This window comes from Salvelinus namaycush, chromosome 16, assembly GCF_016432855.1.
Source record: "Salvelinus namaycush isolate Seneca chromosome 16, SaNama_1.0, whole genome shotgun sequence".
NCBI classification, from domain to species: domain Eukaryota; kingdom Metazoa; phylum Chordata; class Actinopteri; order Salmoniformes; family Salmonidae; genus Salvelinus; species Salvelinus namaycush.
Window position 1 is genome coordinate 13,039,457 of NC_052322.1, and position 17,580 is coordinate 13,057,036.

The 17,580-nt window shown below is 48.2% G+C and overlaps 2 protein-coding genes across 2 annotated transcripts in view; both read left to right on the forward strand.

Moving 5' to 3' along the window:
• Nucleotides 1–5,897: 5,897 nt before the first annotated feature.
• LOC120060978 (serine/threonine-protein kinase WNK3-like) lies at nt 5,898–11,664 on the forward strand (the record flags this gene model as incomplete). Its single annotated transcript, XM_039010437.1, has 7 exons — nt 5,898–6,080; nt 8,641–8,813; nt 8,952–9,172; nt 9,775–9,932; nt 10,300–10,388; nt 10,712–10,931; nt 11,437–11,664. Coding segments are annotated over exons 1-7 (1,272 nt in total), but the record flags the coding sequence as incomplete, so codon positions are not given.
• Nucleotides 11,665–12,366: 702 nt separating this feature from the next.
• Nucleotides 12,367–17,580, forward strand: part of LOC120060979 — a 30,801-nt gene continuing 25,587 nt past the window's right edge. The window contains exons 1-4 of the mRNA XM_039010438.1: nt 12,367–12,554; nt 12,900–16,652; nt 17,106–17,149; nt 17,496–17,580. The exon at nt 17,496–17,580 is cut by the window's right edge and continues 54 nt beyond it. Of these exons, the coding sequence (XP_038866366.1) occupies nt 12,375–12,554; nt 12,900–16,652; nt 17,106–17,149; nt 17,496–17,580 (4,062 nt within the window). The 5' untranslated portion in view covers nt 12,367–12,374. The remainder of the gene's footprint in view (nt 12,555–12,899; nt 16,653–17,105; nt 17,150–17,495) is intronic.

Sequence of the window (17,580 nt, forward strand, 5' to 3'; positions counted from 1 at the left end):
TTTTGCGATATGGCCTTGCCTTGTCACCACTTGTTGCAATTGTCACGTCTGTTGTTTCCCGCCTCATGTCATGACCTTTGGTTGTTGACACGAGAGCGTTATACCCAAGCCCAAGAAGAGTTCATTAAAAGTCTCTCACCTGAACTTGCAGAGAAGTGTTGCAATGCCTTTTGCAACACTATAGCCAGAACCTCTCGTGTCCAACCAACCCAGTCTTCTAGCAGAGAATGGAATAGTGGAGTGGCCAGTCATCATGATGCTCTTAGAGGTCACGGCCAATGCAGGACAAAAAGTTGGGACTTTGATCGACCTGGCATCGGATACAAACTATATAACTCATGATGCAGCTGATCGTTTGAACCTTAGAAGTGAAGCCATAACCCTTGTTGTCCATGGTGTGGGAGGAATGAAAGTTCAAGTCACCACAAAACGGTACCTCCTAAAGATCCGGATCCGCACAGAGCAAGGCAATGTCAGATCCCACCAACTCCACTGCTTTTATGTTGTTTGGCAATGTAGATGGGTCAATGAGCCATGGATACCTTGCATGCCAGTGTGGACTATCACTGTGGTCATCAGCACCAACATAAGTCAGGCCACCCTTAACAACTTCCATCTCCCTTTCTTCAGCCAGAGTCATTTCTTTGCCACCAAGTTGACAACTGCCGCAGCGACATCCTCCACATTTTGGGGTGCAGGGGGCGCCAATGCTATCCCATCTCCACCACTCAATAAAATCCCGAGTGGAAATAGCAGAATAAGAAGACTTGATGGTAGGTTTGGCGCAGATATGTTCTTCATACATCAATGCTGCTGTTCTCATGGATCTGGCGAAGTGCGCTCTGGACTGGTGTGCTGTAACTGTAGCCTCTTCAAACAGACCAGGGTGTGTCCCTGCAATTGTCTTTCCCAATGGCCCATCCCATAGTACAAGGTCCCCAACGGTGCGTATTTTCTGTGGGACCAGTCGCCCTTCCTTATGGCTTATCAAAAGCTGTATCTGTCTTGGTCTAACAAGTTCATTTTGGGGGACATCTGGAAAGAATTTTTGGAGTCTTTTGGCTGTCACATGTTTGTGAATCTCTGCAATGCTGTCCAAACCATAGCAGAGGAGTTGGTGGGATCTGACATTGCCTTGCTCTGTGCGGATCCGGATCTTTAGGAGGTACCGTTTTGTGGTGACTTGAACTTTCATTCCTCCCACACCATGGACAACAAGGGTTATGGCTTCACTTCTAAGGTTCAAACGATCAGCTGCATCATGAGTTATATAGTTTGTATCCGATGCCAGGTCGATCAAAGTCCCAACTTTTTGTCCTGCATTGGCCGTGACCTCTAAGAGCATCATGATGACTGGCCACTCCACTATTCCATTCTCTGCTAGAAGACTGGGTTGGTTGGACACAAGAGAGGTTCTGGCTATAGTGTTGCAAAAGGCATTGCAACACTTCTCTGCAAGTTCAGGTGAGAGACTTTTAATGAACTCTTCTTGGGCTTGGGTATAACGCTCTCTTGTGTCACCTCCCACTTTGCTGTTATTGGACCTCTGGACGACATTCCCTTTGGATGTACCAGCTCTCGGGCAGAGGTAATAGTGGTGTTCTGCAGCACGCTGTTCTATGCAGTCTGGCCTCCTGCACAGAAACTCTGATTTACAATAGTCACCTTCCTTGTGAATCTCCAGGCATCTTTTGCAGGCTCCCAGCTTCCTGACAGCATCTCTTTTCTCTGACAGCTTAAGCGTGCGAAACTTTTGGCAGAAATATAGCCTTTTCTTATGCTTGCAGTCTTCGCAGACCACACATCCTTGAGCCTGGTCGCTTAGTTGGGTGGAGGTTCTGGTTCGAGCTTGCCGAGGTTCAGATTTCGGTTTTGGTTCCTCCTCTCTCAGTTGGTCCAGCTTCTCATAGATGGCTTCTTGACCTTGAAGAAACTTGTGGAGGTAGTCAAATCGCTTGTCTTCTTCAGCTTCATCACCTTTGCCAGCTACATGAAGAAGCCATTCCTTCTTCAGGCCATCAGGAAGTTTACTCTCTATTGTCTTTGTTACAAGAGGGTTCTTTATAGCACCGGTCTTGCCAAGCTCGTTCAGATCGACCAGGGCTTTTTCTACTGATTGGATGAGCTCAACAATCCTCCTGGGCTGGTTACCTTTAACTGCTTGGAGTCTTTGGAGCTCTTCTACTATCTCAAGGGCTATAGTTGTCTTATTTCCAAAGCGGTTCTCCAAGACCCAGAAAACCTCCTCAGCAGTTGTGTAAGTTGTAAGGTGAAGGTCTCGTATGGTCTTCTCATCCACACTGTCGAGAAGTTGGAACTTTTTAACCTCTCTGGATCCAGTAGGTTCTCCCTGCATCTGGAGCGCTTCCCAGTCTTTTTTCCACCGGTGAAACTCTCGGCGGATGCCAGAAAACTTTGGGAGGGCAGCAGGCTTTAATTTAATTGCTGGTGTGGCCACAGAACTGTTTGAAGTAGTACTCAATCTGCTGGTTTCTCCTCTAACGTGTGCCCCTGTAAAGTCTGCTTGTCTTATTGTGAGATTTGGCAGGATAGTTTCAAGGTCTTTGATACGACTCTGGAAATGTTGTTGCTCTGCTGGGGGGGCCCAGCACTTCCAATGTTTATGCACCTCCTTCGCAGCCTTCACAAGTTTCTCTAGTTGTCCGATCATGAAGAGATATGCATCTGGGTTTTTTCTTGGGTCCACAGCTCCCACGTTTTCTGCTTGCGACTCTGCTGTTGTAATTGCTTGTGTCAGTTCATATTCCCCGAAATTGGCCCACAATGTCTTTTGTATGAGGTCCTTTAGCTCTTGCAGTTTTTTCTCACACTCATTGGCTGTTTTGACCAAGTCAGACTTCTGCTGCTCGCTCAACTCCTCTGCATCAGAGTTTTCTTCAATACATTGCCCCTCTACATCATCGTTGGCTTCCAGGACTTTGCCAGCTTCTGCAGTGAGCTTCCTAAAATTGTCTCTGAGCTCCTCTTCTGACATCATTGTATGCATTCGTAGCACATTATTGGCCAGACGGGAAAACTGACGCTTCGCTGATGTCCTTGCGGTCTTTAGCTGCTCCACCAGTAATGAATCAGCCATTTCAATCACAGCAGCAGGCGGGAACAGTCTTTACTTGTCTCTCTGGACACGTGTGGTCACTTTTCTGGTCCTTTTCCAGTCTTGAGCCACGGTTTTTCACTGTCAAGTTTTGAACTCCTTCTTGTGCAATTCCCCACTTGAAAAGGACAGTCCCTCCACATGAAGATTTTAACTGGATTTCACTCAATAAACAGCCATGGAATCAGTTGTTTGTCTTTTATTTACCATTCTTTGGTTGGCAATAAACAGGTGAAAAACCGGCTGTCTTTCACAGTTTTGTGGAGGGCTTGGACTTGCACAGTCACCTTGATCACAAAGCTGAAGTTTCCTTCGTCTTGTGGTGTTATAAATGCTCCTTTCACTGCGGTCTAAAGACAACAGCAGAGCCAGGTGCTGGCACGCCCAGATTGCCTGGAAGATTTGTTCCACCTGGTTCACCACTGATTGAAGGAGGAGGAGTTTCACCACTGAGGAGCTCCCAGGCAGTGAGGCAACCTTTCTCAGAACAGAGAGACAGCTCGCCAAAGAACCGCAGTGGAAAAAAGCCTATGGTGCTCAAGTCCACGAAATGGTTGACCGCCGGGCTGCAAGAAAGCTGACCAAAGAGGATCTAACCAACTGGAATGGACCTGTCTGGTATATTAGTCATCTTATCGCACCCAACCCCCACTCTGTTACAACTCCGGTAAGACTTGTCTGGAACAGCAGTCAGAAGTACAAAGGCCAAAGTCTCAATGACCTTCTGATGAAAGGCCCTGACGTTCTCAATCCGATTCGAGCTGTCCTCCTCAAGTTCCGCCAAGGCTCCTACGCCGCTCTAGGAGACGTCAGAAAAATGTACAATTCTGTGTGGCTCGAGGAGAGGGAAGTCCATCTACACCGGTTCTTGTGGTGGGATTCAGAGGGCGATGAGGTGGAACAATACGCCATAACCAGAGTGAATATCGGGGACAAGCCAGCAGGGTGCATAGCACAACTGGCCATGAGGGAGACGGCTAACCTGCCTCAATTCAGCCACCTCACAGATGAATGCCAAGTATTACATGAGCACAGCTACGTCGATGACATCTTGACATCCCACAACTGCCGTGAAAAACTCGAAGTCATCACAAAGAATGTGGAGCTGATTCTAAAAGCAGGAGGGTTTGCACTGAAGCCTTGGGTCTTCTCAGGCCAAAATAAAGGAGAAAGAGAAAAGGCATCACCAAATATTGTTGTCCTGCCAAATCAGCTTAAGGAGGAAGACAACAAGGTGCTCGGTCTCGGCTACATTGTGGATGAAGACATGTTGCATGTCATGGTGAGGGTCAACTTCTCCAGGCGGAAGAAAAAGATGAGACTTGGGCAAGACTTACTGCTAGAAGAAGTACGAGCACAGACACCAGACCCGCTGACAAGACGTGAACTGCTGAGTCAAGTTGCTGGTTTGTACGACCCAGTTGGCCTGACAACGCCATCAAAGCAAAGAGGGGCTATCTTGGTCCGAAGGGCATTCCAAGAGGCAAAATCAAAGTGCAGCATGGTCAAGGACACATGGGACCTTCCCCTGTCGGATGAGCTCCGCAAAGATGCAATTGGAATTTTTGAGGAGTACGTCCAGCTAAGCAAAGTAATGATCCCAAGAGCTCTTACTCCACCAAAGGCAACAACTGAACCAGTCGCTGTCACTTTTTCAGATGGCAGTGAAAGCTCCTATGGTGCTGTCCTCTACCTGCAGTGGAACTGCAACAAACAATTAACAATTCGACTAGTGGAGTCAAAAGCAAAGCTGACACCACTAGACCAGAAGGGGGATGCAGTCAAAGCAGAACTTTGCGGTGCAGTCTTTGCAAGCCGCCTGAAAAAGTACTTTGAACAGCATACCCAGATCCAGATAAAAAGGTGGTACCATTTGTTAGACAGTCAGACTGTTCTTGGAGCTATCCAGCGAGAAAGCTATGGATTTCAGACTTTCTTCGCTAATAGAATTGGAGAGATCCAAGAGAGCACACGGCTACAGGACTGGTGGTGGATCTCTGGACCACTCAACATAGCCGACATTATCACTCGAGGAGCTGGGCCAAAGGAACTTGATGCCCATTCAGAGTGGCAGCAAGGGCCAGAGTTTCTATATCTTCCAGAGAGCGAGTGGCCAATTATGTTGTCAAAAGATGTGTCTGTGACAGCTCGAGAGAGCATTAACAATATGCAAAAGAAGTCATTTGTGGCAGCACTCACCAGAGCCCAAGCGAAAAGAAGTCTTCCAAGTCTTGTGGGACGATTTCCTGCTGGTTCAGCTGTCCTAAACTTGGTGGATGAGAGGCGCTTTAGTAGCCTAAAGTGTCTAATCAAGACTGTTGCTTTTATCTGGAGAGCCGCCAAAAAGTTTAGATCTGCAACAAAGTCCATCGAGACCCCAAAGTGGGAGGCGATTCCCACAAAAGGAGTTATCACCGCCACAGAACGTCAAGAGGCAATAAGAGACATCTATCTTGCTGCTCAAGAGGGGGTGACGTTCCCAACTACCACTACGGACCGCTTGGTTGTGTACAGAGAGCCAGAATCTGGGTTACTAGTCTGCGGTGGGAGAATCCATGGCTTCAGGGAGGATGGCGCTGCAGTTCCCCTTCTGCCTTTCAATGCATGGGTCTCTACTTTATTGGCACGGGAGGCGCACGATGAGGGTCATGAAGGTGTGGCTGCAACCCTGCTGAAAATGAGGAGGAAAGCCTGGGTCATCCAAGGAAGAAAAATTTCCCAAAAAGTAGTGGATAACTGCCTTTTCTGCAAAAAGTCAAGAGCAAGAAGGTGCGAACAGGTAATGGCTGACTTACCTGCTGAAAGAGCCACACCTGCAGCTCCGTTCGAGTTCACTACAGTCGACCTCTTCGGACCGTACCTTGTCAAAGATGACATCAAGAAACGGGCCTCTCCAAGCGGTGAGATCAGAACATTTGACTTTGCGAACTACCCTTACAAGAGACTCAGAGAGATGCAGAACCAGGTCAACAAATTCTGGAGGTCTTGGAGCCAGCCCAAACTTATTTCTGAGAAGTAAATGGCACACTTCATATCGCAACGTTGCTGTCGGAGATATTGTCTGGTTGTGTGACCAAAATGCAGTGAGGGGCAATTCAAGCTAGGACGGGTGGTGAGCGTTAATCCAGATGCTAAGGGCATTGTTCGAGACGTGAACGTCAAAGTGGTCCAAAGCTCCTGCCTTCCTGTCACAAAACCCGCACTAAACCGGCCATCGGCCAAAGTCCTGAAAGAAGCTACGCAAACCACAGTCCTGCACAGAGATGTTCGACGCCTGGTTGTCTTGCTACCAGTTGAGGATCAAACTCGGAGCTGACCGGCAGTATGTAGGTGCTGATTTACGATCTTTCCATCGGTTCCCGTGGGAAGATTGAGTGGGAGGTGTGCTGACACACTGCCTGGGAGCTCCTCAGTGGTGAAACTCCTCCTCCTTCAATCAGTGGTGAACCAGGTGGAACAAATCTTCCAGGCAATCTGGGCGTGCCAGCACCTGGCTCTGCTGTTGTCTTTAGACCGCAGTGAAAGGAGCATTTATAACACCACAAGACGAAGGAAACTTCAGCTTTGTGATCAAGGTGACTGTGCAAGTCCAAGCCCTCCACAAAACTGTGAAAGACAGCCGGTTTTTCACCTGTTTATTGCCAACCAAAGAATGGTAAATAAAAGACAAACAACTGATTCCATGGCTGTTTATTGAGTGAAATCCAGTTAAAATCTTCATGTGGAGGGACTGTCCTTTTCAAGTGGGGAATTGCACAAGAAGGAGGTCAAAACTTGACAGTTGTTGTCCTATTCAGACTATAGCGTGATGTTGAATGATGCGTAAGAGACCACAAGTGGCAAGGTCAACAGAGGTCAAAACGACCACTAAAAAAAACACAATGCTTGCTTTGTTCTTTTAACGATGACAATTGTTAGAACGGCTGCCATTTGGAAAATGACTAAGCTATAAATGTATAGTCACTCAGCGGTTCATAGTGGTATATTATTTGCTTATTTGCCTTTTTATAATGGTGGTTTGAGCTCTGAATGCTGATTGGCTGAAAGTATACCACAGGTTTTACTCTTCTAATTACGTTGGTCACCAGTTTACAATAGCAATACGGCACCTCGGTGGTTTGTGGTATATGGCCAATATACCACAGATAAAGGCTGTATCCAGACACTCCGCGTTGCGTCGTGCATAAGAACAGCCCTTAGCCTTTGTATATTGGCCATATACCACACCCCCTCAGGCCTTTATTGCTTACTGTAAGTAACCAACAGAGGGCCCAGTCAGTAGCCTGGTTTGTGTATATATGTGTGTGTGTGTGTGCACGCATGTGTGTGTGCCAGCATACATCTGTGTGTGCGTGTGCATGCGTGAGTGTTATTCCCAGTGGGATACTCTGGCGGAGCCAGGGATTTCTGCAGCATCCACCATACTAGGCCCAATGGCAGCGTGGCAGATGCCGCAGAAGTGTCTTATAGGCTGAGGTGGGTGTTGTCTCCACTCATGCAGATGAAACTATATCGTGCTTGCTCCATCTAGTGGTGGTAGGTGTTTAATTACATTAAATATGGTTTTGCTTGGTCGTAAGGAGGGCTGACTGATCGGTTATATTGCTCCACTATTTGTTTCTTTTTTAAGGGGGTGGATCAGCTTTAATATTGCAAATAGATTGTGGATTCTATCAATGTACTTGTCTGCATCATTTCCAATCCCCCATATATATTTATTTTATAAATATATATTATTTTAAATAATACATACTATATACATTTTATGGACACGGTATATTTTACATTTTAGTCCCATCCTTCAGCTCCCCTTAACCCCTCCCATCTATCTCCAAAGACCGTCCAGTTTTGATTTCTATTTTTCAACTGTGCTGTGAGGCTCCAGTATTGGCTCTGTTGTTGACAGTACTGTTTCCTGATTGGTATAGTGTTCCAGAATTGGCTCTGTTGTTGACAGTACTGTTTCCTGATTGGTATAGTGTTCCAGAATTGGCTCTGTTGTTGACAGTACTGTTTCCTGATTGGTATAGTGTTCCAGAATTGGCTCTGTTGTTGACAGTACTGTTTCCTGATTGGTATAGTGTTCCAGAATTGGCTCTGTTGTTGACAGTACTGTTTCCTGATTGGTATAGTGTTCCAGTATTGGCTCTGTTGTTGACAAAGAACTGTTTCCTGAAAGCATGCTCCCCATAATAAGTCTCAGGTTTAGCATATGCATTGTCTCCTGAATTTTTTTGGTCATAAGATACAAGTTTAGTGTGAAAGTATGAACCTATGCCTCTTGAATACAGACATAAGCACTCTAAATCCTTTGTTTTTTGTTGTTGTTGTACAACAGTAGGAGAATAGCACTGAACGCTGTTTAGGCTGTGGGTATGTTCTCACTGATGAAGACCTTTTGGGTTGCTGCTTGAGCATTCAACAGTGCAGTATTGGCTCTGGCTCGATCTTTGCAACTTGTTCTCACAACCGAACGCTCTCTCTGATGTCTAACCTGCCTTCTGTGTATTCCTGTGTGTCTACAGGACCGTAAGCTGACCAAGGCGGAGCAGCAGCGTTTTAAGGAGGAGGCAGAGATGCTGAAGGGCCTCCAGCACCCTAACATTGTCCGTTTCTATGACTCCTGGGAGTCAGTGCTGCGAGGGAAGAAGTGCATCGTCCTGGTCACCGAACTCATGACCTCGGGAACCCTCAAAACGTGGGTAGAAGACACCCACACACAGACACACACACCCCTGCTCAGCTCGCAAATAGTGTTACACCGAAGAGATTGTTCCATAGAAACCATGCCACAATGCTTTATGGTTATAACCGTGCTCTCCTGTCCTGTCTGCAGGTACCTGAAGCGCTTCAAGGTGATGAAGCCCAAGGTCCTGAGGAGCTGGTGTCGTCAGATCCTGAAGGGCCTTCACTTCCTCCACACCCGGACCCCTCCCATCATCCACAGGGACCTCAAGTGTGACAACATCTTCATCACCGGCCCTACCGGCTCCGTCAAGATCGGAGACCTGGGATTAGCCACTCTTATGAGGACCTCCTTCGCCAAAAGTGTCATAGGTAACTAGCGGCCGGCAGTTTCCGGAGTTGTTTTCTTATGTCATGTTGTGGGAATGGTATTTGAATGGGTCATATAGGTATGTCAGAGCTCTTGTAAGACTTGAGCTAATGGACCTCTGTTTTGTGGGAATGGCTTTTACAATCTGTGGTCACTCTGCTACAATGTGAATATCTTATGAGCTGACCCAACTCTCCAAGAAGGTATCATCAGCTGAGTACAGTCTCTGCGGTGGTTCTTGCTCAAAGGTTGAGCTATGTTGCACTAAATGCCACTGGATGTGTATGTTAAGAGCTGATCTGTGGTCTGTGTTTACAGTAAGTGTGAACCCTATAGATTCCTGAGTAACCTTCTTCATAAAATAATTTATACTCCTGGGCATCTGATGATGGTCCTTTACAGACAGAGGAGGTTAGAGGTCAAAATGATATTCAATAAACACAGATTGCACCGTTTGAGCATCACTGTCCAAGCATGACTATGATGGCAATCTTCATGCTTATTTCACCAAATTCGGGTAATTTTGGTCTCAAAATATCTTCATCTGGGTATTTAAGGTGTGCGACTTTACCTTTTCAATTGACTAATGTGCCCTGTCTTCCAGGTACCCCTGAGTTCATGGCTCCAGAGATGTACGAGGAACATTATGATGAGTCTGTGGACGTTTATGCCTTTGGGATGTGCATGTTGGAGATGGCCACCTCAGAATACCCCTACTCAGAGTGCCAGAACGCTGCGCAGATCTACCGCAAAGTCACCAGTGTACGTCTGGGACCGCTGTCCCTTTGGGCTTGTCCCTTTGTGGCATAGGTTCCTTTTCCCCTACTTCTACAAGATCTTTCCGTCTAACGTTCTTCACAAAAATCCCTTTGGCCGAGTTTGTCGTTTCCCGACTTGCCTTTGATTTTCTCACCAACCTCCCTCAGATTCAGTAAATGATTAAATATACTGTATATGTGACAGTACATTAACTGTAGTCAGGGTTTCTTCATTACTGCTTCATGATTAACTCTCTGAAGTAGCACAGGAGTCCCATCTAAAGTATATTACTGTCTGTGTAGGACGGAGTAGTCCATCATCTATATCATTGTCCGTTCGGTCACCTCACCTGCTCCCTCTCTGTCTACAGGGTATAAAACCAGCCAGCTTCGATAAAGTCAACGACCCAGAGATCAAAGAGATCATCGGGTGCTGCATCCGCCAGGACAAGAGTCAGAGGCAAGTGGTTTGACCTCTCTCGACCCCCTTCCCGCTCTCTCTCTCATAATAATGGGAGGAATTGCAATGCCTTTTGCAAACCTTGCTAAACAGCAGAGCGCTTGTAAAAAATAAAATAAAAGTCTAGTGGTTAGTGCCGCTGACACCGGGAACATATACCAGAGTGGGCATGGGTTCAACTCCAGCCCGCTGCCCTTCTGACTCGCCCTTCTCCTACCTTTCCTGTCATCTGTTCTTCACTGTTCTATCCAATAAAAGCCACACATTGTTTGGGAAAGAAGTGGGCATTTGTTCCGAGCTTGATGTGTTCTCTCTGTCTGCAGGCTGTCCATCCGGGACCTGTTGACCCATGCGTTCTTTGGGGAGGACACAGGGGTGCGTGTGGAGCTGGCAGAGGAAGACACGGGCTGTCAGGACTGCCTGGCCCTCAGGATCTGGGTGGAGGAGCCAAAGAAGCTGAAGGGAAAACACAAAGACAATGAGGCCATCGAGTTCAGCTACGACCTGGAGAACGACAGTGCAGAGGAGGTGGCTTCGGAGATGGTGAGATTAGGAGGAGAAACTAATAGGGAGGAAGGGAGAGGGAAGCAGAAAGAGAAATGGTGAGATACTGATACCTTTTTCACACCTTGGTGCAGACCCAGACTGTATCCTGCAGGCTCTGATATCTTCTTTTTAGATTGTCCTTTCTTGGCATGGCCCCAGGCTAGAACAGTATAGTAAAGGTTGGCTCGGCTCAGCACATTAGTGTGAAAATGATAGAAGAGAGAGCAGTGCAGGACAGAGCAGGAATACCTAGGACCTCTGTTGAAGGAACTACAGGGAAGGTGGGAGGGCTATAGGAAAGGTGTGATCTATTACAGTCCACCGCTCATTAATCAAGGTTTCCTTGCTAGTCGTTGCCTCCAACCTACATTCCCTCGCCATGCTTTCAACTTTTTCTCTCTGCCTCCTATCTATCGCTCTCTCTCTCCACCTACTCTCGCTCTCTCTCTCTCTTTCCTCTCTCTGTCTACCCACCACCCCCTCTCCCTCCTCCTCTATCCAGGTGAAGTCAGGCTTCTTCCACGAGAGCGACGCTAAGGTGGTGGGTAAATCCATCCGCGACCGCGTCACGCTCATCAAGAAGTCCCGTGAGAGACGCCAGCAGCAGCTGCTCCAACAGCAGCAAGGCTTTGATGAGAGACGGGACTCCACCCTCACCTCCTCCACCTGCTCTCACCTCTCCTCCCTGGGGCCTGGGGTGGCTGGGCTGACAGGGGGAGGTGGGGGAGGAGGGCAGGGGGAGGTTGAGGAGCTACCAGAGGTGGATCAGCATGTGAGGCAACAGCAGCAGATCCACAGTGGGAATCCTCTGAGCCTGCCCACAGGTACAACAGCAGACCAATATTCCATCAATCAGAGGCTTGTTTACGGATTTGTTTACGGTGTAAGACTGTATACTGTGTTTCCCTACGTACTGACTGTGCTGGGGTAGATATCAGAAACAAAGTGGAATATTAAGATAAACATATTATTTGGTTGCGGACAGTCCTAGAATAGGATATAATGATATTATTTTCCTTATCCCCAAAGTAGTGTTTGTCTAGACTCCTATTTTACTCTTGCCCTTGTATTTACTCCAGGAGGTGAGAGCATTGGCTCAGCCAGCTGTGAATCCTGTGCCAGTGGCCAGAGCCAGGCATACCCTCAGCAAGGGGAGTCATACGTGCTCTCTCAACCCAGCCTCCCTGCTGCTGCCTCGGTGAGTATATGGCATCCCAAAGGACACCCTATTCCCTATGTAGTGGACTACTTTTGACCAGGGCCAAAGGTAGTGCACTATGTAGAGAATAGGGTGCCATTTGGAACATACATCATATTATGGTTGTTCCTGTTTTGGAAAATCTAGTTTACAGAGAGATTGATATCTTATCTCCAACCCTGCAATCACGCTCAATTGTGTTGTCTGTTATCTATTTTTAGGCAATTTTGTCCCACCACGAAATGCTCCCGATTGGTCAGAGCGGAGGAGTTCCGAACGTACCTACTGGTCAGAGTGGTGGGATTTCCGCCATGTGCATTGGTCAAAGCAGTGGTGGGGCACCTGTTGGTCAGCAGACTTACGTTCAGCCTGTTGCTATGGCAACGCAAGTCTCACCAGGTGTACCACAGCAGTATTCTCAGGTGAGTGGCTCTCGATCCCGTTCAACTCTCTCTAACATCTCTTTTCTACTGGACAAAACAAGTTTGAACCTTGATATATTCCGAATAGCTTTTAATCAATTCACGTAACTATTTTATCAGATGTGCTTTAACGATAATAAAAACGATAACAATCTTGATCATGACAATGCTTTCATGTCCTCTATAGAATGTGTGCAGTCCTTTGATAATTAATGCCTACCCTTTATCCAATGCTTACTCTTACCTCCTCTCTTTACCTCAATCTCCCCCTACCTGCCCTCTCACCATAACTCCATCTGACCATGTCCCTGTCACCCCATGATGGTTATCTTCACACCATCTCAGTCATACCATTCAGATGGATCACAGATCGCGCCAATGGCCCCTTCCCAGTCCTGCGCAACCCCAGTCTCGCCCCAAGCACAGCTTAACATTCTTCCAGCTCCCATTTCAGTGGGAGACCCAACAGGACTAGTGGGAGTTGGTGGCATGGAGGCCATGGTCCCTCTCCCACAACAGACCCAGGCCAATGTCACCCCTAACATCATGCAGGCCTCTGACATCCAGATGACACCCCAGCCTTTAACCCAGCAAGCACAGCCTTTCATGATTACCCAACAGCAGACCATTGTTCAACAACAGCAGGTACTGATGGAGCCACAGCAGCAGCAAATGGAGGCTCAACAAACCACCCTGCTTCAGCAGCAACAACTACACCAACAACAACAGGCCAATGTAATTCCCCAGAAGGCGGTACTGATACAGCAACATATAGAACAACAGCAGCAGACTATAGCAATCCAACAGCAGCAAACTACTGAGCTTCAGCAGCAAGTGTATGTGCAGCAAGCTTTGGTTCAGCAGCAGCAGCAACAGCATCCTCAGCAGCAGGCCTTACTACCACAACAACAATCAATGGACCAACAGCAGCAACAACAACAGGCATTGTCATTACAGCAAGTGGATCAAACCCAAGCCTATGTGCAACCACCGCTAAACGACCTACAACAGCAGCAACAACTGCAACAGCAGCAAACATTGTTACTACACCAGCAGCACCAGATTGAACATCAGCAACAACAACAAGCGATGTTACTAGAACAACAACAGCAAGTGTACATACAACAGCAGCTTGAGCAACAGCAGCAACAGGCGTTGCTACAAAAGCAACAACAGGCACGACTACAACAGCACCAACTGGAGCAACAGCAAGCGCTGTTACAACAGCAAATATTTGAGCAACAGCAGCAGCAAGCGATGTTACAGCAGCAGCAACAAGAGCAGCAGCAACAGCAAGCCTTAAAGCAACAGCAACAACAGGCGCAACTACAGCAGCAACAGCTGGAGCAACAGCAAGCGCTGTTACAACAGCAGCAGTTCGAGCAGCAGCAAGTGCTCCTACAGCAGCAACAACAACTGGAGGCTCACCAAGCGAGCCAGATCCAACAACAACCAGAAATGGATCTACAACAGCAGCAATCACTGCATCAACAACAGCAAGCTGTGCTGCAACAACCGACCCAACTACAACAACAGGCGGTGGTCAGTCATCCAATCGACTCACAGCAAGCTGTGCTAAAGCAACAGTTGGAACAACAGCAAGCCCTGCTACAACAGCAACAGCTTCAGCAGCAACGAGCAGTTTTACAGCAACAGCAATTGGAGCAACAGCAACAACAGGCACAACTGCAGCAGCAGCTGGAGCTACAACAGCAGCAAGCTTTGTTACAACAACAGATCGAGCAACAACGGCAACAGCAGGCGTTGCTACAACAACAACAAGCAGAGAGACTGCACCAACAGGCTTTGCTACAACAGCAGCAGCAACAGATTCAACAACAGCAAGAGACTGGGCAATCGCAGCAGCAAATCGCCAATATTCAATTACAACAAAGCGAGAAACAAGAGACCACTTTGATTCAGCAACAATGTGAGCAGTTGCAAGCTTTGATTCAACAGCAACAAATTGATGTGTGTTTGTTGCAACAACAACAACAACAACAACAACAGCAAAACACTGCTATGTTTCCAACTAATCACGCTAGCCTAACGCAGCAGCAAGTGACAGAACAACAGCAAGTATTGCTGATACAACAGCAACAGCAGCAGCAGCAACAAGCTGTATTACTGGAGCAACAACAACAAGCGTATGTTGTCCAGCAACAACAGCAGGGCCATCAGAGCTCTGTCGTTGAACCTCCGCCTCAGATCCCCCTTGTAGCCCCAACCCTATCAACAGCAGAGGTTATACAGGCCATGCAGGTCCAAGCTCAGATGGCTGCCCAAGCCCAGGGTCAGGGAGCCAAACCTGTAGCCATTCAGCCACAGATTCCCAGCCAGGCTCCACTGGCTGTAGTGCAAGCCCATGCCCAAGTCCTGGCCCAGATTCAAGCTCAGAATGAAGCTCACCCTCAGAGCCCGGGCCATTTCCCAGTCCCAGTACTCCAGGCCCGGCCCCAGCCTCCACTCAAAGCCCAGCCCCAGATGATCGATGTCCAGATTCCACCTCACGTGGTGGCCCCGATCCAGGCACCAAGTCCTCCGATCCCTATCCAGTCCCAGGCTCCTATAGTACAGGCTATCCATCAAATCCCAGCTCAAATACAGGCCCAGGCTCCAGTGCAGTCTCTCATCCAGCAGACTCCCCAGAATCTGCATCCAACCCAAGTTCTGAATCAGACTCCGATTCCAGCAGTTGTTGAGACTCAGATGATGCCTCCTATGAGGCAGAGTCCAGCTCTGGTCCAACCCCAACCTCCAGTCTCAATAACCCCCATGCACAGCCAGATCCAAGCCCAACCCCAGCACGAGTCTCCAGTGCAGCCCAGTGTTCAGCTCCCAGGTCTAGCGCAGCCTCTACACCGCCCCCATGCTCCAGCTGTACTACTGGCACCGCAGTATGTCACTGCACCTCAGCCCACCCAACAGCAAGCCATACAGCCAGTCCTGCAACAACAACATCAGGACATCACACAACAAGTTACCCAACAACAGCAGCAGCAGGTACTGTTGGAGCAACAGCAGTCCATGGTGCAGTACCAGCAGATGATGCTGTCTCCTGGATCTGTTGGAACTGTCATGGCGGCCCCTGCCTCCACAGTCATAGACCCTACCACCTTGGTCTCTGCTTCGCCTCAACACATACAACAACAGACTGGGCAAGTGTATAACCAAGGCCAGCAGGTACAGCTACAACCACAGGTACAGCCTGTCCCACAGCCACAACAGCAGCAGCTGCAAGTAACAGGAAGCCCAGCTGTGGTGCAGCCGTTAAACCAACCCATACCTCAGGCCCAGTCTAAATCTATGCTGCCTCAACCCATCCCCATGGAGCAATACCAACAGCAACAGCTGGTGCAACAGGTTCCACAAGTCGTACAACAGAAACAGCCACAGCAGCTTCAGGCTCAGACAACCCCAGCCCCAATTCAGCAGGCTCTGCAGTCTCAGCATCAGCAAGTCTCAATTCCCGACCCAAGTCAACTGGCTTATCAGCTTCCTCAGATCCCCCCACATCTGTTGCCCCAGCAGCCTACTGTTAACCCAGCACAGACAGCATCCCCCAGTAACGTGCCCCAGCTCGGGACTCAGACTAGAGCCCTACCCTTGTACAGTCAGGTAGTAGCAGGAGCAGGAGGTCCGCCACCATCCCCCCAGCACCAAGCTCAGCTGACACAGCCGCTACCCACCCACACACACACCCAGATGGCCATGCAAGCTCAGGCACACACCCAGACCCAGATCGCTGAGGCTGCATTGGCGGACTCCACCACCGAGCAACAGCCCCCTCTGAATCCTTCCCAGGCTACTTCCCTCCCTCTTCCACAGATGCCCCCCAGTCATTCTCATACATCGTCTCACCCCCACCCTGCCTCCCTGCCACCCCTCCATCCTGCTACCCCTGGCCCAGAGACTCAGCCCACCCCACCAGAGAGCCAACTAACCCTGTCTGGCCTGGCTGATGCCCCCTCGGGCCCGACCTCTCCCCCGGCTGTTGCCGCCACTGCCCAGCCCCTTGACTCTAACGCCCCCTCGCTGCTGCACCCCACCTCAACCTCGCTCCAAGACTGTGACCCTGCTCTGCTGGGCATTGCTCAGGTACAGAAGTGCATGCCACTCTACCACTACTGTATACTGTTCCACTACTACCACTATCTTCATCCAATATCCAGCCGGTTCTAGAAGGCTGTATACAGTAGAGTATTCCGAGGGTCACACCCTTTTTGAATCACAATAAAACACATTATTTTTGTTTCATTTTGAAGAAAATTAGCGTAACTTTTACTCAGTTACGCTAAGTACGTTTTTATGGTATTTGTTCTGATTTAAACTAACCAGTACTACATCAACCAGATCCAGTGTTTTTTCCTTTAACTTACATTAAAATAGGTTCATATTTGTTCAATTTCCTATTTCAGTTGTTCAATTTTATTTGTATCAGTCAACTAATGGTTTGGTATGTATTTTTTCTTTGTGGGTTTTTGCTGTTTTCTGTATGTCGGTATGTATTTGTATGTGCGTTGGTCTGTCTGTATTTATGTGGCTCTACAGGAGAGTCCAAACCAGTCTGGCACAGAGAGACACTCCTCTTCAGGGTATGTGTCACATCACTACTCTCAACGTCGGCCCCAATTTACTTCCTTGCTCTTGCCCCCGGCCCTATCAGGTCAATGTTTGCAGATCAATAAGTTTGAAGTGATATGGTGGAAGCTACACCACTAAACCTTTCCAGAACCTTCCGATCTGCAAACATCCAAAGGTTAGGACCAAGGGGAAGGGCTAGGAACCGGTTGTCATTGTTCGTTTGTTTTTTGTTTTGAATGTCAAGCCCTCCATGTTAGAAAAGGCTATGCCCACTACTGTACATGGAGTACTATTTATTTGACCATCAATGTTCACGTGTTGTGCATGACTCTTGCTTGTCTGACACCTCTCTCACAGTGCTGTTCCAGCCAATGGGGATGGGGATCTACAGATGTTGTTAGCCAATGGAAAACTAGAGAGGGTGAAGTCTCAGAGGAGATTG